The sequence below is a fragment of the Maylandia zebra genome, linkage group LG16 (genome assembly GCF_041146795.1).
Source record: "Maylandia zebra isolate NMK-2024a linkage group LG16, Mzebra_GT3a, whole genome shotgun sequence".
Taxonomy (NCBI): Eukaryota; Metazoa; Chordata; class Actinopteri; order Cichliformes; family Cichlidae; genus Maylandia; species Maylandia zebra.
The window spans coordinates 20,412,505-20,439,473 of record NC_135182.1 but is presented as its reverse complement, the minus strand read 5'-3'; the positions used below and the strand labels follow the sequence as shown (position 1 = coordinate 20,439,473).

General features: G+C 39.2%; 3 protein-coding genes across 6 annotated transcripts; 1 reads left to right on the top strand and 2 right to left on the bottom strand.

Moving 5' to 3' along the window:
- The first annotated feature begins 118 nt into the window (after nucleotides 1-118).
- Nucleotides 119-3,263, top strand: scrn3 (secernin 3). Of its 3 annotated transcripts, none has more exons than XM_004557751.4 (8): nucleotides 119-203; nucleotides 361-528; nucleotides 658-839; nucleotides 969-1,168; nucleotides 1,871-2,083; nucleotides 2,187-2,337; nucleotides 2,428-2,608; nucleotides 2,721-3,263. In XM_004557751.4, the coding sequence occupies exons 2-8, from the start codon at nucleotides 373-375 to the stop codon at nucleotides 2,880-2,882; spliced, it is 1,245 nt and encodes a 414-aa protein (XP_004557808.1). In that variant the 5' UTR covers nucleotides 119-203; nucleotides 361-372; the 3' UTR covers nucleotides 2,883-3,263. The 3 variants fall into 3 exon arrangements, with proteins under 3 accessions (XP_004557808.1, XP_004557806.1, XP_004557807.1); XM_004557749.4 differs by having other exon boundaries at nucleotides 2,175-2,337; XM_004557750.3 differs by having other exon boundaries at nucleotides 122-203; nucleotides 357-528; nucleotides 2,175-2,337.
- Nucleotides 3,264-3,512: 249 nt separating this feature from the next.
- Nucleotides 3,513-7,357, bottom strand: LOC112436119 (lysosomal cholesterol signaling protein). The gene is made up of 6 exons (XM_076874997.1): nucleotides 7,170-7,357; nucleotides 5,990-6,112; nucleotides 5,411-5,506; nucleotides 5,274-5,335; nucleotides 4,934-5,068; nucleotides 3,513-4,494 (listed from the first exon to the last, which is right to left on the bottom strand). Exons 1-6 carry the CDS (start codon nucleotides 7,221-7,223, stop codon nucleotides 4,299-4,301), a joined length of 666 nt encoding a protein of 221 aa, XP_076731112.1. The 5' UTR covers nucleotides 7,224-7,357; the 3' UTR covers nucleotides 3,513-4,298.
- A 4,586-nt stretch (nucleotides 7,358-11,943) lies between these two features.
- LOC101486338 (lysosomal cholesterol signaling protein) lies at nucleotides 11,944-26,901 on the bottom strand. 2 transcript variants are annotated; one of them, XM_076874996.1, is made up of 16 exons: nucleotides 26,666-26,901; nucleotides 25,930-26,448; nucleotides 24,912-25,311; nucleotides 24,394-24,562; nucleotides 24,142-24,297; nucleotides 22,761-22,844; nucleotides 22,480-22,600; nucleotides 22,277-22,358; nucleotides 21,931-22,021; nucleotides 21,637-21,835; nucleotides 20,843-20,932; nucleotides 20,554-20,684; nucleotides 18,166-18,261; nucleotides 18,012-18,076; nucleotides 13,584-13,718; nucleotides 11,944-13,341 (listed from the first exon to the last, which is right to left on the bottom strand). In XM_076874996.1, the coding sequence occupies exons 2-16, from the start codon at nucleotides 26,390-26,392 to the stop codon at nucleotides 13,146-13,148; spliced, it is 2,478 nt and encodes an 825-aa protein (XP_076731111.1). In that variant the 5' UTR covers nucleotides 26,393-26,448; nucleotides 26,666-26,901; the 3' UTR covers nucleotides 11,944-13,145. The 2 variants fall into 2 exon arrangements, with proteins under 2 accessions (XP_076731111.1, XP_024661185.2); XM_024805417.2 differs by having other exon boundaries at nucleotides 25,930-26,457; nucleotides 26,666-26,900.
- Between the last annotated feature and the right edge of the window lie 68 nt (nucleotides 26,902-26,969).

Sequence of the window (26,969 nt, the reverse complement as noted above, 5' to 3'; positions counted from 1 at the left end):
TTCTTATGTTTTTATCTCTTTTGATAAAGTGAAGTGAAACGTACATAAGAATAAAACTGACAGCAACAGTTGTGCGCAATTCTTTTAACTACGAAAACGAAACTGACTTCATCTCGGTCACGTGACTGCACTGTTTCCGCGTTTGTGAACTTTGACAGACGAAAGAAACGCACGAGAATAGAAACTGATGGTAACAACGCTGGGTAAGTCTGCTTATGTGCTATTCAGCGCTATACGTCAACAGTATATTAACATTACAGGGCTTACAAGTGACTTTGTGTGTTTACGGTTTACTACATCTGCTAAATCTGAGCACCAGTGAAAACTGTCTTGGATAACTAAGACCTTTCTTTTAGATAGTTTGGGATTAATATGCGCCCATCTTCGTGTGACACCTTTGTGGCTCTGCCCCCATCCACTGAGGGACAGCGCATCATTTTTGGGAAAAACTCTGACAGGCCTTGCGATGAAGTCCAGGAGGTTGTGTATTTTCCTGCCACAGACTATGCTGCAGGGGAGAAGGTTGAGGTAGGTAATAAAGAGACCATATCATTGCCCTCCAACCTTCAGTCTACCACAGTGCTACTCCTTGCGGAGCGTCCCAGCTGATAACCATTAATACCTTTTGCCCTTGTGTGTTCTTCTTTTTGTGAAAAGTGCACATATATAGAGATTGAGCAGGTCGCCCACACTTATGCAGTTGTATTGAGCAGACCAGCATGGCTGTGGGGGGCAGAGATGGGTGCAAATGAGCATCAAGTGTGCATTGGAAATGAAGCAGTGTGGGGCCGACAGAGTGCAGATGGCGAGGAGGCTCTCCTCGGCATGGATCTCGTCAGGTAAACCCGCCTGTATAGAAGTTGTCTGCTTTTTAAAGTATCTATATACTTAGCTTAATGTATCCTGATGTGCAAAAGAAAATGTAATGGCATGGTCTCCGTTTAAAATTTTGTTTGTCAATTTCACAGGCTTGGACTTGAGAGAGCTGATACAGCTGAGAACGCAGTGACCGTTATCACCGAGCTGCTGGAGAAGTACGGTCAGGGAGGATCGTGCATGGAGGATGAAAGTAGCTTCACCTACCACAACAGCTTCCTCATCTCAGACAGGAAGGAAGCATGGCTCCTGGAAACGTCAGGAAAGTACTGGGCAGCAGAAAGAGTCGAAGGTAATTGGAAAGAAAAAGTTCACTCTGAACATAAGACTTCTTTGGCCAATTCAGGGAATACTCTGGGAAAGTAGACATCCTAAATAGACCAGTAACTTTTATATAATGTTTGTGATAAGTAGTAGTAAAAAGAATAATGGATGGGAGCTGTTAAATTCAGAAGAGAAGATGAATAAATATTTTCAGTGTGTGCACATTTATGGGTATTAAAAGGCATAAAAAGCACAAAAGGACTGAATCGCTCACTACTCTGCAGTCTGCAAATTTTGCAGGACTCAAGAGGTGAGCCTCATAACAAAATGCACATTAGTTGGATATTTACACTGATAATTTAAGTAGATTAGATACATTAGTCTATACGTGGCATTAGAACAAATACAAAAATTACACACATTTTATGTCCTTTGGAATAAAATAGTGGTTACTACATTAAAGGGCAAAGTCTCAGCTTTTAATTTCAGTATATATGGAAAGAAAGAGGTGTGTTTGAGATTTAACAAGACCAAAACCTGTCCTAGATGTACTTACACATTCTGACCACCAGAGAGTGCTGGCTGTCCTATTCAGAATACTTTCTAACATTTAAAGGACGGTTGTTGTTGTTTTTGTTTGTGTTTTTTTTGTTTTTTTTACCTCAGTAAAGGAAAGTTAGAGTAAAATAGATTTAATTTTAGTGACTGCTCATGTTTTCCTCTTCTACAGGTGGATATCGCAACATCTCAAACCAGTATGGCATCACCATTAAGATAGACAAGGAGCATCCTGAAATGAGGGCGTATGCCCAAAGTAAGGGCTGGTGGGATGGGAAGACTGAGTTCAACTTTGCCACGGTCTACTCCTTTATGACTACAGCCAGAATAGAAGCCTCTGGGAGCCGATACTGTGAGGGGAAGAAGTTGTTGGAAAAGAGCAACGGTTAGTCAATGAACACACTCAGAAAAATTGGGGTCACAGGAGGACAAAGGTTACATAATCTGCACCACTGGTGTGATTTTATTTACTGAAGGTCATATCACAGCAGAGACAATGATGGATATCCTGAGGGATAAAGATAGTGGCATCAACATGGAAGGCATGTTCATGACCACAGGAAGTATGGTCTCTGTGATACCCACGGATCCCGATCTGCCAGGGGTTCACTATTTTACAGCAACTCCAGATCCTGAAAGGTATAGTACTTAATGTTATTTTAGCGCTTAAAGCACTCTTCCAATGCATTTCTACTGATGATCTCCTGGGTTCTTCTTTTGTAACAACAGGTCTGTATTCAAACCGTTCATTTTCGTGAAAAACCTTCACCCGTTAAAGGAGACGTCTTCCCCGAGTTACGGCCTAGATGACCCTGTGAAGAAGAAACCCCGCTTCCAGAGCAAGCCTGACCGCAAGCACGAGTTGTTTGTCAAACATGAACTGGTGGCTGCCATCATTGAGTCCCACAAGGTTTTGCAGTTTAATTCAATTCAAGCCTGCGATTTATGTAAAATTATTATTTTGTCTTGTGTGGGCCTTTTTTCTGAACGTGTGCAACTTGTGTTTTTTCCTTTCTCTGTAGGACAGAGGAAGGAAGATCACAGAAGGTATGAGGCAGCTGGAGAAGGAGATGATAAAAGAGATGGAGGAACATCTTTTACATGGTGTTGAGAGCCCAGATTTTCTGGTGAACTTGTTTTCAAGTTCTATCCAGAGGGAGCTTTCTGTTTACAGCCAAAAATGAGGCCAGAGCCACAACGTAGTTCCACACTTTGACACTAGCAGAAGGCATTCTGCTTTTTACGTTTTAATCAAGTACAAAAATGCTTGTGCAATAAACCTGCAAAACAACAGGATACTGTTCAGAACTATTGCTTAGAAAGTTGAAGAGAGTGTAATGTTCTTAAATCCCATGACATTAAAGTCTTGACTCTTATTTAATGAATCATTGATGAGAAATGTTCCATAACAAATGCATTACATAATGCAAGAATGAAATCTTTTGTAATAAAAGTTTGTTTTTAAACACGTTATGAATATACAGCCAAAGTGTGATGATGCATTTTTGAATTGCATGCATTTTATTAAAATTTGGTTTAATAAAACAAAATTTTGCCACAGAAAATGCGCCTTATATATTTTGTTACCTTGAGAGAAAAGAAGATCTGCAGCTGTTCCTAAAAGTGTTTTCCCATCACGCTCAGAAGATATACATTTTCATTGTATATTGCTACCACATTATGTTTCAATATGATGACTGAAAAATGACATTTTTTAATCAAACTGGCCAGCAGTTGCTATGTTAACAATTATAGTTCTGGTTAAAACTTCATAAATAATATCCAGTGAAGGTTTCCAAAGAAATAACATCAAATAACATCATTTGTCCCCTTTATTCATTTGGTGAGTGATTTTTAGTAAAAAACTAACAAAACATGTAAAAGTGTCTTTGTAGAAATTAGGATTGAAAAGGATTAAGTAGAGGAGCGACTTTTTGGACATACACCTCTGTGTGCTTCATCACTCACAGAATGGCATGAAACAAAGTCAAATCAAATCTATGGTGTAAAAACAAAAACATTAAACTTTTGAAAGGTTCATTCCTTGAAATTTAGAATTCCCCTTTTATCCAGTGTGACACATACAGTATACACTGACACACTTTGAATACCAAGTCATCTGGACGTTGTGTTTTCAGTGGGAGAAACGTTTCGTCACTCATACAAATGACTTCTTCAGTGTCTGCTGACGGCAGGTTTCCCCAACATAAACAGTACATTTGCACTGGCACCACTGGCAAACATGTGACAAACATGGCTGTGAGGTCAGTTTCTTGATAATGAGAATGAACTTTTTGGGATTTAGATTAAAATAATTTATTTATGGCTCGTGTTCAAGTTTTAGCATTGTAGCCGTGACTCAGTGTCTCAGAAATGAACTTGAAATGTTGGATGTAAAGACAACAAACATTTTGAATGAGAGTGTGCAGCACTTTGAACATTTCTCACATTGCCGACAGGGGTCCTCGTTGCTATCACTGTGCCACGATGGTGAATTTAGTAATAGTACGTTGAGTCTCTTGCTGTACAGGAATTTCCTGTTCGAACTGATTTGATTTTCTTTTAGGTTAAAAGAAACCTTTTTCTTTGATGCAAGCAGCTTATGCCATGAAGCGATAATACAGCGGACTATCTTGGGAGCTGTATTCCTGCTTGATGTGCTGGAGCACACCACCCTCTTGTAACCGTGTCCCGTAGAGTACTGCCTCGCCACGGTCCTGAGCTAAACCAACCTGCAGAAGCCACTCAACAAGTTCACAGCCAAGAAAACAGTCCACCATAGTCTTCTTTCCACACCTGAAAGTCAAAAGAAGAATTCACCCAAAGGATAGTTGTCTGTAAAAGGAGCCACAAGAAACAGAGGAGCAGACAGAACCCACACACAGAAAAATGACTGAATCAGGAATAATTTTGTTTTGAAGGTATTGTGGTTTGTGAGTCACCGAGCATCAGCAAAGGTTTGCCTAGACATTAACAGGAGGTAGCACAAGCTGATCACCAATCGGAAGGGCGGTGATTCAATCCCTGCACGTAAAGGTACCCTTGGGCAAAATACTGAACCCACTGTGTGTGCATGACAAAGTGCTTAGGAAATTTTAAAAAGCACTTGTATAATTGGGTGAATGTGGCTTTTTGTGTGCGTTGAGTGTCCATTAGAACAGAAAGACACTATAAATACCATGTTTATCATCAGTCTTTACCCAGAGCAGTGGTCAGTAAGACAATGTGCTCTCACCTTCTCTTTTTAACGATGTCATGAAAACACTGCTGCTTGTGGTATTTGGTGAACTGGGTGCAGGTCATCCTGATCTCCTCAGATAAATCACTCTGTGGCTGCTCTTCTTGTTTTCCATACCACAGACTGTATAATCTAAACACAGAACAAAATTAAATCAGTGAACACCGTAATATATTGTAAAAACACTGTGTAAAAACTCCTCAGAGTTCAGAGGAGAATGAACAGACTACTTTGAGGTGATAGAAAGGGAGCAACCAAGATATGCAGAAAAGCATCTTTGTATAAAAACTTTTGAATGTGCTTAATAATTTGGCAGTTTCATATAAAAGCCATTTACCTCTTAACTGGCAGTAAAATCAAATGTTTGTCCAGCCCAAAAAGAGCAAAGGAGAGAAGTCCCTGTCAACAGGAAAAGAGAAGCATGACTTTAGTGCTGTGGGTGTGAGTGGGTAACAGGATATTTCTAACACAAACCTGTCCATAGTTGACCACAGCACAAAAGAAGAGCAACTCCAAGTAGAGTCTACCAGGATTGTGGTTAAAGAGCAGCCACACGCAGCTGGACAAATTCTGTGAAAACAGGATGTAAGAAGACCTTTGAACTAGAAATGGTAACTAACGCTGTTCACTGAACCAGCTTGTAGAACCAGCTGAGTGGGCATTCGTTAAAAGAAAAAGACATTTTAAGTGTTTTCTATACATATGTTAATGGTTTTTTTTTCATAAATTCATCTTTTTTATCTGCGGGAATTCCAAGTATCTTTTTCATGTAAGTTCTTAAAAAAAATCTACATGCCCCTAATACACTATTTCTTCATACAGTAATAAAAATATGTAACATTGAATGCAACAGTAAATATAAAGCCAGACACATGACTTTTCTAATGGGGTCTCTGAATGTGTTTCTTAAAGTCTTCCAGTGACAGGAGTTGGAAATTACACAGCTCAGCCATTTGTATCTGATTTGGTTCAAGATGCACTAAATATAATAATGCAGGCGGATGAAGGCTGACTTCATGTTACTGTAGAACTGAAAGGTGGTTGTTTACTCACAGCAAGCAGGCTGACAGTCAGAAGCAGACACATGACGGGCCACTTGTCTGTCTGCAACCTGTTGGAGCTCCTCCACTTGGACAAGGAGGCAGTCTGTGGACTCGCACCCACTCTCACACTGACCTGAGGGGGGCAGCAGCAGAACACAAATAGATAAATACAAACCCTTGTAAAATACAAAAGCATGCAGGTCAGTGACAGTATATACTATACAATATTACACATATACTATGACTTTTACTGTGAAAATGTCTCAAGCCTCCGTTTTTCAGGCTTTCAGAAGGTCTTTCAAAGTTTTTCTTTGGACATCGGTTGCTTTTTCCACTCCTTTTTTAGTCCCTGTACCTGGCCATTTTCAGAGAAATGTTTTGTGACCTAACACTCTACTATGAATCGGTCAAACACAAAAAAAGCACCAAATGGAAGGAATGACCCAGAGTTGTGCCTATGCTTAAAAGACAACTTGGCAAAGAAGTAATTCTGAAGGAAGTTAAACACGGAGAAAAGGCTGAGGTACGTCAAATTATGCAACAGATAGAGGGGTACAACTGTGACAGTCTACAAACCATGTGTAAAACATGTTGGAGGTATCGGGTTTGGAGCTGCATTTCAGTCAGTGGTACGAGGGATCTTGTAAAAACTGAATTACGAATGCTTGTGTTTCAATCAAATAATGGAGTCTTTTATTAAGCGGTTCAAATAGTTTCTCCTCATTACTTGCAGAACTGGTTTACATATACTAGAGTTTGTTGTTTACAGTGGAACTATGACCATGACTCTCGCATTTAGTCAAAACAAAAGCACTGCATGTAATCTGTTCTTTTCTCACATTCCTTTCTTTGCCTGTACAAGCGAGTAATTTTGTGGGTGATATGGAATTTTAACAAATCTGAAACTTACTGTCATTCCTCTGAGGAATGATTCTGTGTGCATGTATATATTGTCCTTTGGTAACTGAAGACCATTTCTACTTTAACTGAAATTGTTTTTGATGGGAATGAGTTGAATGCCACAGACAAGTTGAACTGTGTTGAACTTAAGTGTAGATGACCTGTAGATAAGGTCTTTATTTAGTGCCTCAGATATTCAGTATCCATTAATCTGACAACGTCCTAACTGTTGACGATTTCAGACTAATGAAGCCAGCAGCGTCTGTTAAAGGTTTCCTGACAGGACGCACCTTGATCTCTTGGTGGGGGGTCAGTCTCAAACACGGTCTGGTTTTCGGGTTCATTTTCAATCAAAGGATCTTCTGGAGAGTCAAATGAGTTCACCTCTTCAGTTTGGACATTTTGGGCCCAGCTTCCTCTGCTGAGACACACAAGAGAGCCTCCTCCCAGGAATATGCTGAAGGCAACTACGAATGTGGTGCAGATTATCTGAAAGAAAACATCCAAATTGTATACAGGTTGTATTTCATTATCTGTAATTTCATGGCAGAAAACAGGAAAATGACTTCGCCGGGTATTATTACCTGTGCTCTGCCATAGAAGAAAGCTGCATCAATGACTCCAAACATTTTTTCCCCACAAATGAGCAAAACTGCAGTTATTAAAGCTGGAATCCTGCAACCATAGATAAATTCAAATTCAGTCACAGTATTAAAATATAAAAACCAGGTCAATGGGATTACCCTGAACAACGTGCATGACACTTGGTTGCAGATATACATTTTTTTACTATTTAATTTTAAGTGAGTTGGTGTCATGCAAAATCACATTATATTATGATATATTCATTCATTTACATTGTTGATTGCATCATGAATGTCAGTCTAAACCAAAGTGACGTGTTTTCCAGTCTGTGCACATTCCTCTTACCCCCAGCCCGCAATGACCAACATGCCCGGTGAAACTTTCAGATCCTCAGACTTCAAGAGCACAAGTGAGAGTGCTATCAAACCTTAAAACAACAAAACATCAATTTCAAAATTTGTAGTCACACTACAGATACATCTCACCAGTATGAACCAACGTGAATTAGTTCAATGTAGGTTTCCTGTGGTAGATGGTAGTGTGCGTACCTGGCCATATAAAAGTGCTGTAGAGTGAGGTACATAATAAGGTGAAAGTCAGGACCTGACCAATGAAGTTATTTTCCTTCACTACGAAGTTCCACAAGATCATCCCAATGCAAGTCAGAACCTACAGAGAACAAAATAACAAATACAGGCACTTAGTCATTTTTGAATGCCCACAGGTGAGTTCCTTCATATAGATATGATTTATATGATTTACTTAATCATTAGACATATTAGACATTAATGGTGCTATTAGTTTTTCATGAATGCAATACCATGCTTACCTGTGCAAAGAAAAGGTTAACTGTAAACAAGTGAGGCAGCCTTTTGATTTTTTTACTTAAAAACATGACGGCAATAGTCCACACCTGTGAGAGAAAACATGGATTGTAAACAATGCACTATTTTAACCACAGACTTTAGCAAGAATAGTACACAACAGTGTTAGTTGGTTGTTTTTTGTTTCCTGAGGAATGTAAATGGGAAATTACTGAGAACTATGAAACACATGACTCAAAAAAGTAAACACTGTGGGCGAACAGTTAAAGCGAAGAAAAAAACGTTATGTTTCATCACTGCAAATATTATGTCAGTGCAGAAATGAGTTTCAAGTTCTTTTAAAGGTTTACTAATAGGCAAAGAATGAGGAAGTAAGTCTGCAAGTCGGTAAAAAATCTGTGTAGTTAAAAATGCTGAAAACAGGACCTTTTAAGATTCGTTTTCCAAGGTAGTTCAACCAGGTGTTTATCTTTTTACTTTTCCTTTATTTGTCCCAGGTGATAATATCAGATAAACATGAGATCTTGATATGGAAAATAAAGTGATTGAAAGCCCTGCGAGTTATTAAGTGGACTTAGTCTTCACAGAGACCTTAGTCAAGCTAAAATAAAAACAAACAAACATAAAAATATAAAAATCAGATGAAAACAAATAAACAATTACCCAACAACTAGCTGTGGATGGATGTGAATCGTTAGCTGCTGAAATGAAAGCAAAACAACAAAAGATATTTTTGGAAACGTAACCATTGGATGATTAGGTCTTAAAAGGCCTGAGTGCTTGTGTGCCCTAGCTTTGCTGTTCCTAGGACTGCACTATGCCGGATAGTGATGCTGGAGTCACTCACCCAAATTGGGAGTCATTGACCCAAGTGCTCTGGTTACCACAGGCACCACTGTTGCCTTCACCCTTCACCGCTTCTCCAACTCTTTTCTTTGCTCTTAGTATTTCTAAAGCATATAGGGCTCAGAAGTGGTTATACCAAATTTGCTAACAAATTATAATATTATGGATAATTCTATCTCTGCATAAATAATGGGACAGCATGTTTACACTCACAGCTCTGAATGACAAGCTTTGTGTTTGCTGGGATTAAAAGTTACTTACCTATGAATGAAGGTACGGAAACTGAAACACAGGCAGCTTTTGTGTAAATATGTGTGATAATACGACAGAATGTTAGTTCCCAGTGGAGAAGTTAGAGACCAGTTCAAAGGATGATAAAAACCTAAAAAGCTGTGAGATGACACAAAAGTATTGATAATGAACTGTTTCAATTTAAAGTCAATTCAAAGTAGCACAGAGTAGAAGAGCTTTGTTCATATGATATAATCAACAGATCACAAAAGAAGTTTAAATAATTCAATCCTTCATCAATAATTGTATTTTTTACTATTCTTGACCTCTTACAGACTCTAAAAGTCGTCAAATGAAAAAAAGAAAAACAGTTAAAGATCAAATAGGTTGCCATATATCCTTTTACCACAACTTACACTGTGTCCAAAAACTTGAGTTGATTAAATGTTTACAGAGTAAGTTAGTGTAGAGGTACATCCTGTATTTTCACTATAACAAAAGCTTCACTATGAAAAAGCATATCCTGCGTCATTCAAGCACAGAAAGACTGAAACCTGAAACCAGAAATGAAAATCCAGAGCAGATTTAGCTGCACCAACATGTAATGTTGATAAACTGTCACAAAGGGAAACTATTTCCATAGACCTTGTTTCTAAATTCCATCAGCTCACCAGGAATTCAGCTGGTATTGCAACACAATAGCTGGACTGTTCACCCGAATAAGCAAATTAAATTGAAAGACTGACAGAGTTTTTGGGCAAGATGCAGCCATTTTGTAGTGTGAAAGATCAAAAGTAATTGGACAAAGAATAAATGAAACATGTCATATAGCACTTGGGCATTTTAGCCACAAGAGAGCGCTGGCTGTCCCGCTTACAGTACATGTAAGGGATGGATCTTTTTAAAAATGTATTTATTTGTTCTTCTGAGTTTATTAAACCTTTTTGGCTAAGTTAATGCCTTCAGTACAACCTTACTCTCAGTGTCTAAATCGTGTAAATATGCAAATGTAAATGGTTGTTTGCAGTTCTTAAAGGAGAGACATTGTAATTACATTGGACATACAATGGCAATAAACTCATTCATTTATTCAATGTAGCTGAAGTGGTGCAGAACTAAATGAGAACCCCATGAACACAGTGTATCATCATGAGTTTTAGAACAAAAACACTGTGCTACTTGGTTGATGGCTATTCACATTTTCCTCTTCTATAGGTGGATATCGTAACATCTCAAAGCAGTGTAGCATCACAATTAAGATGGGAACATCCACAAATGAGGGCCTATGAATGAAGTAAGTGCTGGTGGGATGCATTTCATCTTCTCACCTGCAGCCACAATGGACGATTGCAGGAGCTGGGAGAGGAAAAGGGTACTGGTTAATGAATAGCTGCACCGAGGGGAAACTAAGATAACATCAGGACAATGGTTTTATGGTCACCACCACTGTTTATGCATGCTATGGTTTTATTTACAGAAGGTCATATCACTGCAGAGACAATGACTAATATCCTGAGGGATGTGGATATGGCATCAGGGCATGCTCATGACCACAGGAAGTGTGCCATCTGTGGTGCTCACAGAACTTCGATCTGCCTGAGGTGCAGTACTTGAGTTCAACCCAAGCACTTGAAGCACTCTTTGACTCCAGCTACCAGCAGGGATCTCCTTGGTTCTTCTTTGTATTCCAGGTCTTTATTTAAACTGTTCATCTTCAGCGGTTGTGAACCTGTGAAAGTAAATGATGAAAGCTAAAAATGTTTAAATTAATTGGGCTGTTAAAGTTTTTTTGTTTTTTTTTAGAATTGCCAAAATGTAAAAGCATAACTTGGCTAAAACGTTCTCACCTTTATAGCAAGTTTTATTTTAGATTTGACAAGACATCCACTTTTACTAATTTACTGAATTAAATACTCAGTGTGGTGTTTTTAATGGATGTGCCCCTTGTAATAAACTTGAATGTAAAACAATGACTATACTTTGCAGACATTTCTAACAAACCATGTTTCTAATAGAATCACAGTAAAAACCTTTGAAGTATATGAGTGCTCAAAGTCTCATTTTTCATAACACAATCTGAACATTTTGGGAGCATTTCCACTGCACAATGAATTCAAGCCCACAATTTACCAAAATATGTAACTCGGCCTTTGTGGTCACTAGTTGCTAAAAGTGTGCACCTGGATCACAAAAGGTATAAGGTACTGTAGCTTATGAAACATGGAAAAACAACTTCTACGTGGTGTCGTCAATCCAGATTTTCGGGTGAACTTGTTTTTAAGTTCTGTTCAGAAGGAAATGTCTGTTTACTGTAAAAACAGAGGCCCACATCTACATGCAACCACAAATCGATTCCACAGTTTGACACTAGACTCTTTTTTAAATCAGGCCTTTAAAAAACAAACAAAAAAACAACCAAAACCTTCTTGTACAATGAACTAGTATGAAACAACTGAGTAATATTCAAAACCATTGTTCATAAAATTGATCAGAGTGAAAAATTCATAAATGCCACATTATAAAATGCAGGTTTAAGTTTTCGCTCAATTGTTCAATAACAAATTCATGAATACACGAGTTAAGGTTTGGTAATAAACCTTTTATTTTATTAGCCAATGTGTGATGATACACATTATATTACAGTAACTTAGATATTTACATACATTCTGTTAATATCAGAGTTAGAAAATTAATTAATTTGCTTGTTTACCTGAGAGAGGGGAAAAAATAACTGCAGCATCTCAAACTTCTAAAACAAAACCCATTTTCAGGTGAAGACTTAGATTTTCTTGCTAACGTTTACTTTTTTATGTGGTTACTGAAATGGACAAACAAAAGCAAGTAAAAATGTTGATCGAACTGGACAGTTGCTGTTTGTTAAAGCTGTATGAATAATGTACATCACTGTCAAGACCTGTTCAAGTACAGGTTTCCAAAGCAACGATACCTTTGCTTCATGCGAAATTAATAATTAACTGGTGAAATGTGAGTCCTTTCCCTTTATTTATTTGGCAAAATAAAATATTCTTGATAAGAGTGAGGAAACACAAAGGTGTCCTAGTAGATCAATGACTGGATTAAGCAGAGGAGACTTTTTTTTTTCCCCCCCTCACACGCACTTTTTTTTTTTTTTAAATGAGAACACCTCTTTGTGCTTCATCACTCACAGAATGGCATAAAACATACAAATAAAGTGTCCCGCACTCCAAAACAAAACAAAAAAAGAAAAGAATCTACTTTTGGAAGCTTCTTCCCTTGAATCACAATCCCAGTGAAGTTCCAGTGTGACACATACAGTATACACCTACACACCTTAAAGAATACCTCTTCTCTGTAAACATCCATCACAATCTGAAGCCTGACCTGATTTTCCTGAAGTGTGTTGCATTAAACAGTAGGCGAGTCACAGCTTTTTCACATAGTCAGGAATTATTTGGCTGCTTTTAAGTTGTATCTCCTTTTGATGTTGCCTCCAAACAATAGATTTGGATGAATAGGAATATATGTGCGGCTCATGTTCAAGTTTTAGCAATGTGGCTTTGACACAGTGTCTCAGAAATAAACTTGTCATTTTGGATATAGAGACTGAGGTGGTTATTATACACTCCTCCTTCCCTTTGAGACAATCTACACACAGCTGCCTTTTTTTTTTTTTGCATTAAAGGGAACAGTACATCGAGTCTTTTGCTGTACAGGAATTTCCTGTTTTGACTGAAATTTCTTTTAGGCTTTAAAAAAAAAAAAAAAAATAAAAGCAGCTCATTTTTTAATGCAAGCAGCTTATGCCATGAAGCGATAATACAGCGGACTATCTTGGAAGCTGTATTCCTGCTTGATGTGCTGGAGCACACCACCCTCTTGTAACCGTGTCCCGTAGAGTACTGCCTCGCCACGGTCCTGAGCTAAACCAACCTGCAGAAGCCACTCAACAAGTTCACAGCCAAGAAAACAGTCCACCATAGTCTTCTTTCCACACCTGAAAGTCAAAAGAAGAATTCACCCAAAGGATAGTTGTCTGTAAAAGGAGCCACAAGAAACAGAGGAGCAGACAGAACCCACACACAGAAAAATGACTGAATCAGGAATAATTTTGTTTTGAAGGTATTGTGGTTTGTGAGTCACCGAGCATCAGCAAAGGTTTGCCTAGACATTACTGGAAAACGCATTTGTCATCAGTGTTCAACCAGAGCAGTGGTCAGTAAGACAATGTGCTCTCACCTTCTCTTTTTAACAATGTCATGAAAACACTGCTGCTTGTGGTATTTGGTGAACTGGGTGCAGGTCATCCTGATCTCCTCAGGTAAATCACTCTGTGGCTGCTCTTCTTGTTTTCCATACCACAGACTGTATAATCTAAACACAGAACAAAATTAAATCAGCGGACACCGTAATATAATGTAAACATAGTCTATTGTGCATTTGCTATATTCATTGTACACTCACTGGCTGCTTTGTTAGGTACACCTGTTCAACTGCTCATTAACCCAAATTTCTAATCAGCCAATCACATGGCTGTAGCCTAGTGCATTTAGGCACGTAGACATGGTCAAGAGAACAAGCTGAAGTTCAAACTGAACATTAGAATGGGGAAAGAAAGGTGATTTAAGTGAATTTGAACGTGGCATGTTTGTTGGTGCCAGACAGACTGGTCTGAGTATTTCAGAAACTGCTGACCTACAGGGATTTCCTTCACAATCTGCTCAAAGAAGTCCTGCCGTTAATTAATGCTTCAATCTTAAATATGATCAACTCATCTCTAATAATCGGCTATGTACTACAGGCCTTCAAGCTGGCTGTAGTTAAACCTTTACTTACAGTGGGGCAAAAAAGTATTTAGTCAGCCACCCATTGTGCAAGTTCCCCCACCTAAAATGATGACAGAGGTCAGTAATTTGCACCAGAGGTACACTTCAACTGTGAGAGACAGAATGTGAAAAAAACAATCCATGAATCCACATGGTAGGATTTGTAAAGAATTTATTCGTAAATCAGGGTGGAAAATAAGTATTTGGTCACCTCAAACAAGGAAAATCTCTGGCTCTCACAGACCTGTAACGTCTTCTGTAAGAAGCTTTTCTGTCCCCCACTCGTTACCTGTATGAATGGCACCTGTTTGAACTCATCATCTGTATAAAAGACACCTGTCCACAGCCTCAAACAGTCAGACTCCAAACTCCGCCATGGCCAAGACCAAAGAGCTTTCAAAGGACACCAGGAAAAGTATTGTAGACCTGCACCAGACTGGGAAGAGTGAATCTACAATAGGCAAGCAGCTTGGTGTGAAAAAAATCAACTGTGGGAGCAATCATCAGAAAATGGAAGACATACAAGACCACTGATAATCTCCCTCGATCTGGGGCTCCACGCAAGATCTCATCCCGTGGGGTCAAAATGATCATGAGAACGGTGAGCAAAGATCCCAGAACCACACGGGGGGACCTGGTGAATGACCTGCAGAGAGCTGGGACCAAAGTGACAAAGGTCACCATCAGTAACACACTACAACGGCAGGGAATCAAATCCCGCAGTGCCAGACGTGTTCCGCTGCTGAAGCCAGTGCATGTCCAGGCCCGTCTGAAGTTTGCCAGAGAGCACATGGATGATACAGCAGAGGATTGGGAGAATGTCATGTGGTCAGATGAAACCAAAGTAGAACTTTTTGGTATAAACTCAACTCGTCGTGTTTGGAGGAAGAAGAATACTGAGTTGCATCCCAAGAACACCATACCTACTGTGAAGCATGGGGGTGGAAACATCATGCTATGGGGCTGTTTTTCTGCCAAGGGGACAGGACGACTGATCCATGTTAAGGACAGAATGAATGGGGCCATGTATCGTGAGATTTTGAGCCAAAACCTCCTTCCATCAGTGAGAACTTTGAAGATGAAACGAGGCTGGGTCTTCCAACATGACAATGATCCAAAACACACCGCCCGGGCAACAAAGGAGTGGCTCCGTAAGAAGCATTTGAAAGTCCTGGAGTGGCCTAGCCAGTCTCCAGACCTCAACCCCATAGAAAATCTGTGGCGGGAGTTGAAAGTCCGTGTTGCTCGGCGACAGCCCCAAAACATCACTGCTCTCGAGAAGATCTGCATGGAGGAATGGGCCAAAATACCAGCTACTGTGTGTGCAAACCTGGTAAAGACCTATAGTAAACGTTTGACCTCTGTTATTGCCAACAAAGGTTATGTTACAAAGTATTGAGTTGTATTTTTGTTATTGACCAAATACTTATTTTCCACCCTGATTTACGAATAAATTCTTTACAAATCCTACCATGTGGATTCATGGATTTTTTTTTCACATTCTGTCTCTCACAGTTGAAGTGTACCTCTGGTGCAAATTACTGACCTCTGTCATCATTTTAGGTGGGGGAACTTGCACAATCGGTGGCTGACTAAATACTTTTTTGCCCCACTGTAAAAAGCCACCCAGCTGTCTTAGCTAATTATAGGCCAATCTCCAACCTTCCTTTCATATCAAAAATCCTTGAAAGAGTAGTTGTCAAACAGCCAACTGCTCATCTGCAGAGGAATGGCTTATTTGAAGAGTTTCAGTCAGGTTTCAGAGCTCATCACAGCACAGAAACGGCTTTAGTGAAGGTTACAAATGATCTTCTTATGGCCTCTGACAGTGGACTCATCTCTGTGCTTGTCCTGCTAGACCTTAGTGCAGCATTCGATACTGTTGACCATAATATCCTATTAGAGCGATTAGAACATGCTGTAGGTATTAGAGGTACTGTGCTGCAGAGGTTTGTATCATATCTATCTAATAGACTCCAATTTGTGCATGTAAATGGAGAGTCCTCTTCACACACTGAGGTCAATTATGGTGTTCCACAGGGTTCAGTGCTAGGACCAATTCTGTTTACATTATACATGCTTCCCTTAGGCAGTGTCATTAGAAGACATAGCATACATTTTCACTGCTATGCAGATGACATCCAGCTCTATCTATCCATGAAGCCAGATAACACACACCAATTAGTTAAACTGCAGGAATGTCTTAAAGACATAAAGACCTGGATGGCCGCTAACTTTCTGCTTCTTAATTCAGATAAAACTGAGGTTATTTTACTCGGCCCTGAAAATCTTAGAAATATGGTATCTAACCAGATTCTTACTCTGGATGGCATTACCTTGGCCTCCAGTAACACTGTGAGGAACCTTGGAGTCATTTTTGACCAAGACATGTCCTTCAATGCACATATTAAACAAATATGTAGGACTGCTTTTTTCCATTTGCCCAACATCTCTAAAGTTAGAAATATCCTGTCTCAGAGTGACGCTGAAAAACTAGTTCATGCATTTATTACTTCTCGGCTGGACTACTGTAATTCATTATTATCAGGATGTCCAAACAACTCCCTGAAAAGCCTTCAGCTAATCCAAAATGCTGCAGCAACAGTACTGACAGGGATGAGAAAGAGAGAGCATATTTCTCCTGTATTGACTTCCCTTCATTGGCTTCCTGTTAAATCCAGAATTGAATTTAAAATCCTGCTCCTCACATACAAGGTCTTAAATAATCAGGCCCCATCTTATCTTAAGGACCTTGTAGTACCATATCACCCTATTAGAGCACTTTGCTCTCACACTGCAGGCTTACTTGTTGTTCCTAGAGTATTTAAAAGTAGAATGGGAGGGAGAGCCTTCAGATTTCAGGCCCTTCTTCTGTGGAACCAGCTTCCAGTTTGGATTCGGGAGACAGACACTATCTCTACTGTACAATATAAAGCGCCTTGAGGCAACTGTTGTTGTGATTTGGTGCTATATAAATAAAATTGAATTGAATTGAATTGAACAATCATCTTTAAGGTCCGAATGGTCTGTAAAAATATCCAGTAAGCAGCAGTTCTCTGGGTAATAATGTCTTGCTGATGTCAAAGGTCAGAGGAGAATGGCTAAACGGATTCAAGCTCATAGGAAGGCAAAAGCTAATCAAATAACCACTCACAACCACCAAGATTTGTGAGAAAGCATCACTGAATGCCCAACACATTGAACCCTGAAGCAGACAGGCACCAATCTTGTCAGCTAAGAACAGGAAACTGAGGCTACAATAAACACCAACTCACCAAAATTGGACAATTGCGAGTTATTTGCTGCCACATTCAGATGGCAGAGTCAGAATTAGACATAACCACCATGAAAGTATGAGTCAATCCCGCTTTGTATCAAAGGTGTACGGTGGTGCTGAAGTAATAGTGTGGGGGATATTTCTTGTCTTTCGGCTCCTTACTACCAACTGAACATTGTCGCTGAACCTGGTGGAATGGGAGATTTGTGTCATGGATGTACAGCGGACAAATCTGAAGCAACTGTGTGATGCTATTATTTCAGTTTGGAGGAAATCTCTGAGGAATTTTTCCAGTGCCTCGTTAAATCTATGCTATGAAAAATTAAGGCAGTGAAGAGGACAAAAATGAATCCAACCTAGTAAGGTGTAACTAATAAAGTGGCCAGTGAGCATATAAACCAGCAGGTAAATTTGATTTACCTGCATAAGACTGAAAGCAGTTCTGATGGGAAAAATAAAGTCCAAATTTTACTAGTAAGGTGTACCTAATGAAGTGGCCAGTAAGTGTCTAAAAATGTCTGAATGTGCTTTATAATTTGGCAGTTTCATATAAAAGCCATTTACCTCTTTTTAAACGGCAGTAAAATCAAATGTTTGTCCAGCCCAAAAAGAGCAAAGGAGAGAAGTCCCTGTCAACAGGAAAAGAGAAGCATGACTTTAGTGCTGTGGGTGTGAGTATACAGTCATGAATAGGTAACAGGATATTTCTAACACAAACCTGTCCATAGTTGACCACAGCACAAAAGAAGAGCAACTCCAAGTAGAGTCTACCAGGATTGTGGTTAAAGAGCAGCCACACGCAGCTGGACAAATTCTGTGAAAACAGGATGTAAGAAGACCTTTGAACTAGAAATAGTAACTAACGCTGTTCACTGAACCAGCTTGTAGAACCAGCTGAGTGGACCTTCATTAAAACAAAAAGAGTCCCTCCCTCGTATGCCTGCAGTGAATAAGTGAGATCAAATTATATGTTTTAAAACTGGCTTCAGCAATAAGGAAAAGCTTTTAATTTAAGCCCAGAATCAGTAATTTCTCATAATATACAAAAAGGAACTACATGGCAGCTGACACATGAAAGTATACCAAAGCATCTACCAGCAATACCTAGCAGAGGTGGGACCAAGTCATTGTTTTGCAAGTCTCAAGTAAGTCTCAAGTCTTTATCCTCAAGTCTCAAGTCAAGTCTCAAGTAATGTCAGGCAAGTCAGAGTCGAGTCTCAAGTCACTGGTGTAAAAGTCCGAGTCAAGTCACAAGTCTGAAACTTTGAATTTCAAGTCCTTTCGAGTCTTTAAAAAAAAAAAAAATGAAAAAATAATGTTGCAGTTATATGCTAAATGTAAATATTAGACCATGTAATTTTAAAATCTGTGTTTTTCTCAACACATGACAAAATAGTGAACTTAGAAAATATACACAAATTGTGAAATTGCACCTCTTTAAAATGCAGCTCAATTAAACCTAGCTCCAAGAATAATTTTCACCGACAGTTCTGAGATAAGCTGCATGTTATTCTTGGATGCGGTTGTAGGACCAGCTTTAAAATCGCATGACAAAAATATCATACACATTAAAAAAAACTGTATCACCAACGTAGCCTGGACAACATTTGCTAGTTAGATGAAGTCAGCTATCTCATCTTAGCATATTTATATGCATATTTATAATCATACGGTTCTTGGAGTGAGCGCATACGATCATGAAGTTTAGTAACTTCAGGTCACTGCAACAAGCCCAGGTACAGTTTACCGACGGATGGGTGCAGGACCTTGAAATGCACCGTGTAGAACGAAAGACCATCGTACGTATCATAAGTTTACCAGTCTCACAAATTGTCGTCATAAATACACATTCGTTAACCGTTTATTAATAGGACCTTTGAGCTCAACGGTAATTAATTAGTAGTGGAAATAATTTCTGGTACCCATCACAGAAATGTAGCAGTGACAATAATACTGTATGCTGTAATCGTACTGGGCAATTAGTGATACAAAAAACCTGTTTTATCCTGTGAATAAAAGTATATGTTTTTGTCAATGTACCATAATAACAGAAGCGAAACACAATATTGTGTCAGGACAATTCACTATTTATGCACAATAAATAAAGGAGCATAGCGCGACAATTTCTGTTCAGCGCCAGACTTGCTTGTAACCTATATCACCAATTATGTTAAGAAAAATGACGCATTAACTACTAAAAAACACTGACCTTCGTGTAAATGCTTGGAGCAGACTAACCTGTGAGCTGGAGTGTTCTGGGACGTTATATTTGATCTTTGAATGGCTGCAATCCAGGCCATCCGTCGCGTCTTTGTTACTTCGGAAACATGGCTCGAACAATTTCTCTTCAACGACGTAATCCGATAACAACCGATCTCTTTACCCGTCGGCTTCCCGTGGCTGTCATGCGACCGGCTATTGCAGTTAATAATACAACGGCTTCTTGACATTTTTGTGTTTCTTTTTATCGCTGTATAACTGATTTTAATTGAAAGCCTGCGTGCGCTAGTACCGCTTGCCACGAGTTCCCAGAATCCTTTGCGGTTCTACCCGTGAATGACGTCACATTTTCAATCTCTATATAATATGCATGTTAAATTTTATATTTGGGGTAAAATAGCAAGTCTTTTCAAGTAAACCGGTTCAAGTCCAATTCAAGTCCCAAGTCATTGGTGTAAAAGTCCAAGTCAAGTCACAAGTCTTACAACATTTTTTCAAGTCAAGTCTAAAGTCATAAAATTAATGACTCGAGTCTGACTCGAGTCCAAGTCATGTGACTCGAGTCCACACCTCTGATACCTAGTATCTTTTCTTGTACTTTCAGTTTTTTAATCTAGATGTCCCTAATACACTATTTTAAGATTTCTTCGTACAGTAATAAAAATATATAAAATTCAATGTAACAGTAAATAAAGAGCCAGACGCATGACTTTTCTAATGGGGTCTCTGAATGTGTTTCTTAAAGTCTTCCAGTGACAGGAGTTGGAAATTACACAGCTCAGCCATTTGTATCTGATTTGGTTTGAGATGTACTAAATATAATAATGCAGGCGGATGAAGGCTGACTTCATGTCACTGTAGAACTGAAAGGTGGTTGTTTACTCACAGCAAGCAGGCTGACAGTCAGAAGCAGACACATGAGCACATGACGGGCCACTTGTCTGTCTGCAACCTGTTGGAGCTCCTCCACTTGGACAAGGAGGCAGTCTGTGGACTCGCACCTGCTCTCACACTGACCTGAGGGGGGCAGCAAAACAAATAAGGAAATAATTAAACCTGATAAATTACAAGAATATTCAGTTTGATGCTCATATACTATAAAATGAACTAAATCCTACTGCTTTTTGAAGTCTCACAATAAAAACACTAATGTCAGTTTCTTATCAGTGCAGTACCTGCTTGTGTGGCTGGTGTGCTGCTCATATCTGCACTGATGATCATGTCAGGCAGGGGCTGGGTTGGTGCACAGTCACATACGAGGCATGCTGATAAAGTAAAAAGAAATATTTGGAAGCAATTCTCAGCTTATCTCATTTTACACAGGATGCAGATATTCAATAAAATACAAGTTCCAGGAAAGTAAGTAAAGTACTTTCACTGACTATGAATAATGCATATGAAAATACAGTCCCCCCAAAAATACTAGTGACAAATATTTTTGCTGATACAACACAAGTACTTACAACACAAGATAATAAACTCTTGTATTGAATCATTCAAACAGTTTCTCTTCACTACTTGCAGAACTGGTTTGCAAGTTTGCAATAATGTGTCTTGCTTACTGGAACTATGACCATGAATCAGTGGCATGTAGCAAAACAAAAGCACTGCATCGAACTTGTTCCTTTCTGACACTCCTTTCTCAGCATTAACCAGCTTCCTTGCTGTAGAGAATTGTGTCTTCAGTACGTCCTTGGGGAAAAAAGATTTTTTTTGTGTGTGTATTTTGCTTTTTGGTAACTGCAGAGACTTTGTCTACGTGATTAACTGAAACCTTATCTGAGAGGAAGGGGTTGCACTGTGCGGCAGTATACTGTAGAAAACTAGTAGATAAGGGTTAATTTGAACTTTGGATTTCCAGTCCAACTTGGCTGTAAACAACTGACATCTCTATGTGCATGCTCAAGTCTTGATCAGGAGATTTAAATTATAACATCTCGCTTCAGACATCTGGCAAACCAGAACGCACCTTGATCTCTTGGTGGGGGGTCAGTCTCAAACACGGTCTGGTTTTCGGGTTCATTTTCAATCAAAGGATCTTCTGGAGAGTCAAATGAGTTCACCTCTTCAGTTTGGACATTTTGGGCCCAGCTTCCTCTGCTGAGACACACAAGAGAGCCTCCTCCCAGGAATATGCTGAAGGCAACTACAAATGTGGTGCAGATTATCTGAAAGAAAACATCCAAATTGTATACAGGTTGTATTTCATTATCTGTAATTTCATGGCAGAAAACAGGAAAATGACTTCGCCGGGTATTATTACCTGTGCTCTGCCATAGAAGAAAGCTGCATCAATGACTCCAAACATTTTTTCCCCACAAATGAGCAAAACTGCAGTTATTAAAGCTGGAATCCTGCAACCACAGATAAATTCAAATTCAGTCACAGTATTAAAATATAAAAACCAGGTCAATGGGATTACCCTGAACAACGTGCATGACACTTGGTTGCAGATATACATTTTTTTACTATTTAATTTTAAGTGAGTTGGTGTCATGCAAAATCACATTATATTATGATATATTCATTCATTTACATTGTTGATTGCATCATGAATGTCAGTCTAAACCAAAGTGACGTGTTTTCCAGTCTGTGCACATTCCTCTTACCCCCAGCCCGCAATGACCAACATGCCCGGTGAAACTTTCAGATCCTCAGACTTCAAGAGCACAAGTGAGAGTGCTATCAAACCTTAAAACAACAAAACATCAATTTCAAAATTTGTAGTCACACTACAGATACATCTCACCAGTATGAACCAACATGAATTAGTTCAATGTAGGTTTCCTGTGGTAGATGGTAGTGTGCGTACCTGGCCATATAAAAGTGCTGTAGAGTGAGGTACATAATAAGGTGAAAGTCAGGACCTGACCAATGAAGTTATTTTCCTTCACTACGAAGTTCCACAAGATCATCCCAATGCAAGTCAGAACCTACAGAGAACAAAATAACAAATACAGGCACTTAGTCATTTTTGAATGCCCACAGGTGAGTTCCTTCATATAGATATGATTTATATGATTTACTTAATCATTAGACATATTAGACATTAATGGTGCTATTAGTTTTTCATGAATGCAATACCATGCTTACCTGTGCAAAGAAAAGGTTAACTGTAAACAAGTGAGGCAGCCTTTTGAATTTTTTACTTAAAAACATGACGGCAATAGTCCACACCTGTGAGAGAAAACATGGATTGTAAATTATCTATTATTGCAAAGACAAAGACTTTACCAGAAATAGTACACTAGTGGTGACTGGTTGTTCATTTTCTGAAGAAAGTAAACGGGAAATGACTGAGAACTATGAAACACATGACTAAACAACAAGCACTCTGAGGGAGCAAACTTCCATCAAGACAGTTTATTCTCTGGGCAGTATCTACTTTTAAGCAGATAGTATTATATCTCGAAGAAAAACATTTTTGTGAGAGTAAGTAATAGATACTAGGTAGTAGGTAATTTATAACCTGAGCTTATTATGTAACATTATACAAGAGTATATTTCTAACTTAATAGGCAGCACATTCTCTTTTCTTTAAAGCTACAAAGGTTTTATCTTTAAAACTTTTCTTTCAATGTGAAAAAAGGCAGATGCCAAGTAAAAAGTGAGATCACAGGTCTAATGTGAAATTTGGATGCAAACTATCATTTGACATTTAGAATTCACATATACCAGTATCATTTCCTGTTGCCAATACAAACAAAGGCAGCAGATATGCAGGCATACTTTTAAAGATAAAGGGCATTTTTTGAAAGTTTGACCTTGGATAAGTGATCAAAGGTCCAAGATAACATGGTATTTAGAATCCCCATATGCCAATATGTAGTCAGTACAACATATTGGCATATAGGGGTTAAGGAGCAGAGATGAGTATATGGGTTACACGAAAAACTTCCAAATCTTCAAATGATTGTTCCATACAAATGTGGCACACTTTGACCATGTGACCCCACTCTACACTCCTACAACACTTCCAAAAATGTAATCTCCTTGGTGGATGTTTAAAAAAATGGAAACATTGAAGGGAAACAATAAAAAAAGAAAACAATGTTGTTTAATCATTGTAAAAAGATAATCGTGGCAACAAGTTTCAGGTTCCTTAAAAGATATATCAACAGGCAAAGAATGAGGAAGCAACTCTGCAAGTCACTAAAACATCTGTCTACTTGCATATCCTGTTAGTGGCATAGACTTTTAAGGTTAGTTTGCCAATGTGGTTTAAACATCTACAAAGACTGCCTGCATCTCTAATTTACTTGTCCTGAATGGTAGAACATCAGAGCAGATAAACAGGAGATGAGTATTAATAAAGCTGACCTTAAAAAGAAAATACAGTCAGTGAGCGCCCTGTGCGTTATTAAGTAGAGGCAACTTTGAGTTCACTATGACCTTAGTTCCCATCCACTGAGATACATTTAAACAGTGATCAGCTGATAAAGAATAGATGATTAGTCAACTAGCTGTGACTCACCAGTGCAACTAAGCTCACGATGCTTATGTTGAAACTGACGTTCTGCAGTGAATTCATTAAACGCTGAGGATCCGTCCAACGGATCGTGAGTAACCAGGCAGAAACATACATTATTGGAGCTGAGAGGAAAGTGCTGATCACCATCCCAGCAGTTACCTGTCAGGAATCAGAACAAAGAAAGCATGCACAGTGAGTTAGAGAGAGAAAGCACAAGGTAGATGGTATGTTGGCAGGAAGCTGTAAAGAACTCACAACTTCTAGCTCTGCGTTATAATAAACGGCATAGATGGCCACACTCGGTGCAGTGGGAAACACTCCATAAAGAAAGGCGTAATCAGAGAGGCTGGAGTGGTTCAAAGCGCTGGTGTTGCGTTTGTCCAACAGATCCACCATGTCCTTACAAATCAGGGGCATTAGTAACCTGAAAGCCAAATCAAGTCATGTACCATTACCTGAAGCTTTATTTAACACTGATGTGAAATGCAGTGTAACTATACAAACTTTACATGCACTGACTAGCATGCTGTGCCTGAGACTACTTAATATGTCATCTATTTGATAACAGCTTTTGGTCAGAGAAAGGTCTGACTCATCTAAAGCATCAGCACAAAACAACATGGTGGGAGCACTTTGAAAAGCCTGAACATGCTGACTCTCTCTAAACTTCCATAGTACACCTCATAAAAATAAGACAAGGTTGTCTGATAACACTAATATCGCCCTCTTCTAGAAAATCAAGTGCAATAAAAATCTAAATTACTTCCACTCACAGTTTTGCTGTAGTAAGTAATATCAGTGTCACCACTGTAGATTTGGTTAATTTCCCCAACTGGCCCACCATGGACAGGCCCAGGTAGAACAGAGCTGCTCCCCCGAAAGAGTTAGCCAAGCCATCCACAAACTGAGCCATGAAGACGGGAATGGTTTGGTGCATCACAAAGTGGGCAATGATGCCGATAACAACCATAAATACTATGGGGTTCTTTATGACCTGTAAAACTACAACTCCCACAATCACTACTTTGCTCTGTTGATGGTTCCCCTGATCCTTCCACTTCTGGATCTCACAGAGGGCAAAGCCGATGGGATTGAGAAACATCAGGGACACAGGTGCCACCAGGTAGATATACTGGAGGTACTCTGGATATGTACTCTGGTACAGGGCTTCAACTGTGGATGAAGATAAAGCAAAAAAAATAAAAATGATGAAGAAATGTGTAAAAGGTTTAAAACAAAACCGAGCTGGATACCTACAAAATGTTATACAGTAGTTTGTAGTAAAATTAAGAAATGTGAGTGTGCTGCATCATGAACAGGTGATCATAACTCCTATCACTGCAATAGCTTGATTCTATTTCTGACTTTAAGCATAAAGCAGAAAATCAGGCTTAATCTGAAACATCCCAGAAGGAAGACAGTGGATGGAAGTGCTGAAGTGAGTGCAAAACAAAAAGCATCTCTGGCCACGTAAACATTATATAATTAAATATTAAAGATATACAGTTAATGCTAGTCAGTTAATTTGAACTTAAATTGACTTTTTCAACTGGGTGCAGTTTTGATTCACATTATATCTACCACTCTATTTATTTATTTATGGATGAACTTGATGTGAATAAAAGAAAAGCCGCAAAAGCAGTGATATCAAAATCTGTTTGCTAACAAATAATAAAATCCTGGGGAACTGAACTCTGAGTATGATGGATGGGCAAACAATGGGACAACATGTTTACACGTCACAGCTCTGAATGACAAGCTTTGTGTTTGCTGGGATTAAAAGTTACTTACCTATAGGGTATCCCAAAGCAAAATCATTGCTTTGGGTAGCAAAAATTGAGAAGAGCCCAGCCTTACTGTAGCGACTGACGGGGCTGGCTACTATCAATGTGAGGATGCAGACGAGGAAGAACACGCACACTTTGGCGATGAGGATGCTCCAGAGAAATGGCCAGATGACATTACCAAAGTCCAGCAGCACCATGTTCTTGAACAACAGTGCTGGAAGAGCAAACTTGGAAACAAAACTCCCCAATCCTTTGGCCTGGGTGGAGGTGATAATGTTTGCCCTCCCTGCGATGTACCCGCACAAAATGATCCCAAAGCATTCCAGGAGAGCCGGGAAGAGCCTGTCGATGGACATGCTGGAGGACAGGGCAGAGGAGTCCAGCTCCTCAGATGAAAAGTTGAAGCTGCGGCTTCTTTCCGGTGCCTCCATCATTATGTTGACCCTCCCTCTGCCGCCAGCTGTCATGTCTGGTTTGCCGTAACGGTAATCCCCTCCTCCTCACCAGTCGGCACTGTCAGTCACTAGAGACACTGAGGAAAACTTTCACTTATAACCTTTAAAATCACCGGTTCAGCTGTAATCTCATTACACACGTAGAGCTAACTACGTCAGTTAACCGAAATAATATCGTATATTAACAAGACTGCTTTTAGAGAGGTTTTAACGTTGTTTACACATAGTTAAAAATCACTGCAACCGATATAACTTGTATATATCTTTTTAATAATGCAGTCTCACCTGTCTGGCAGCGGTTGAGCACCCATGCGCTAGTCATATTTAGGTAGCCGTCAGTTAGCCAGCGAGCTAACGTGAAGCTGGAGGCAGATACTAATCAGAGCTTCTTACCGATCCAAACTTCGCCTTCCACCTTTACTAACTTCTTAAAAATAACTTGACACTAGCGCTCTTCTTACTGTTACGTGACCGCGTTGCTTAGTATCCAACCCACAAGTTTCATTAGCCATGATTTGTCAACACATCTCAACCAATCACTTTTCAAGATAGTGAAAAGAGGCGTGGCGTAGCGCCTTCTTTCTATCCT

Bases quoted from the DNA above. Each gene is read 5' to 3' on its own strand.
- scrn3 (XM_004557749.4), top strand. From the start codon at position 373: ATGCGCCCATCTTCGTGTGACACCTTTGTGGCTCTGCCCCCATCCACT. The intron at 529-657 runs GTAGGTAATAAA...TTTTGTGAAAAG, and splicing joins CTGCAGGGGAGAAGGTTGAG to TGCACATATATAGAGATTGA. The intron at 2,338-2,427 runs GTATAGTACTTA...TTGTAACAACAG, and splicing joins GCAACTCCAGATCCTGAAAG to GTCTGTATTCAAACCGTTCA.
- LOC101486338 (XM_076874996.1), bottom strand. From the start codon at position 26,392: ATGACAGCTGGCGGCAGAGGGAGGGTCAACATAATGATGGAGGCACCG. The intron at 22,359-22,479 runs GTACGCACACTA...TGTTGTTTTAAG, and splicing joins CAGCACTTTTATATGGCCAG to GTTTGATAGCACTCTCACTT. The intron at 13,719-18,011 runs GTAAATGGCTTT...TTCTGTGTTTAG, and splicing joins TTACTGCCGTTTAAAAAGAG to ATTATACAGTCTGTGGTATG.
- LOC112436119 (XM_076874997.1), bottom strand. From the start codon at position 7,223: ATGAACCCGAAAACCAGACCGTGTTTGAGACTGACCCCCCACCAAGAG. The intron at 5,336-5,410 runs GTTTGTGTTAGA...TCCTGTTGACAG, and splicing joins CTGTGGTCAACTATGGACAG to GGACTTCTCTCCTTTGCTCT. The intron at 4,495-4,933 runs GTGAGAGCACAT...TTTGACTTTCAG, and splicing joins GACATCGTTAAAAAGAGAAG to GTGTGGAAAGAAGACTATGG.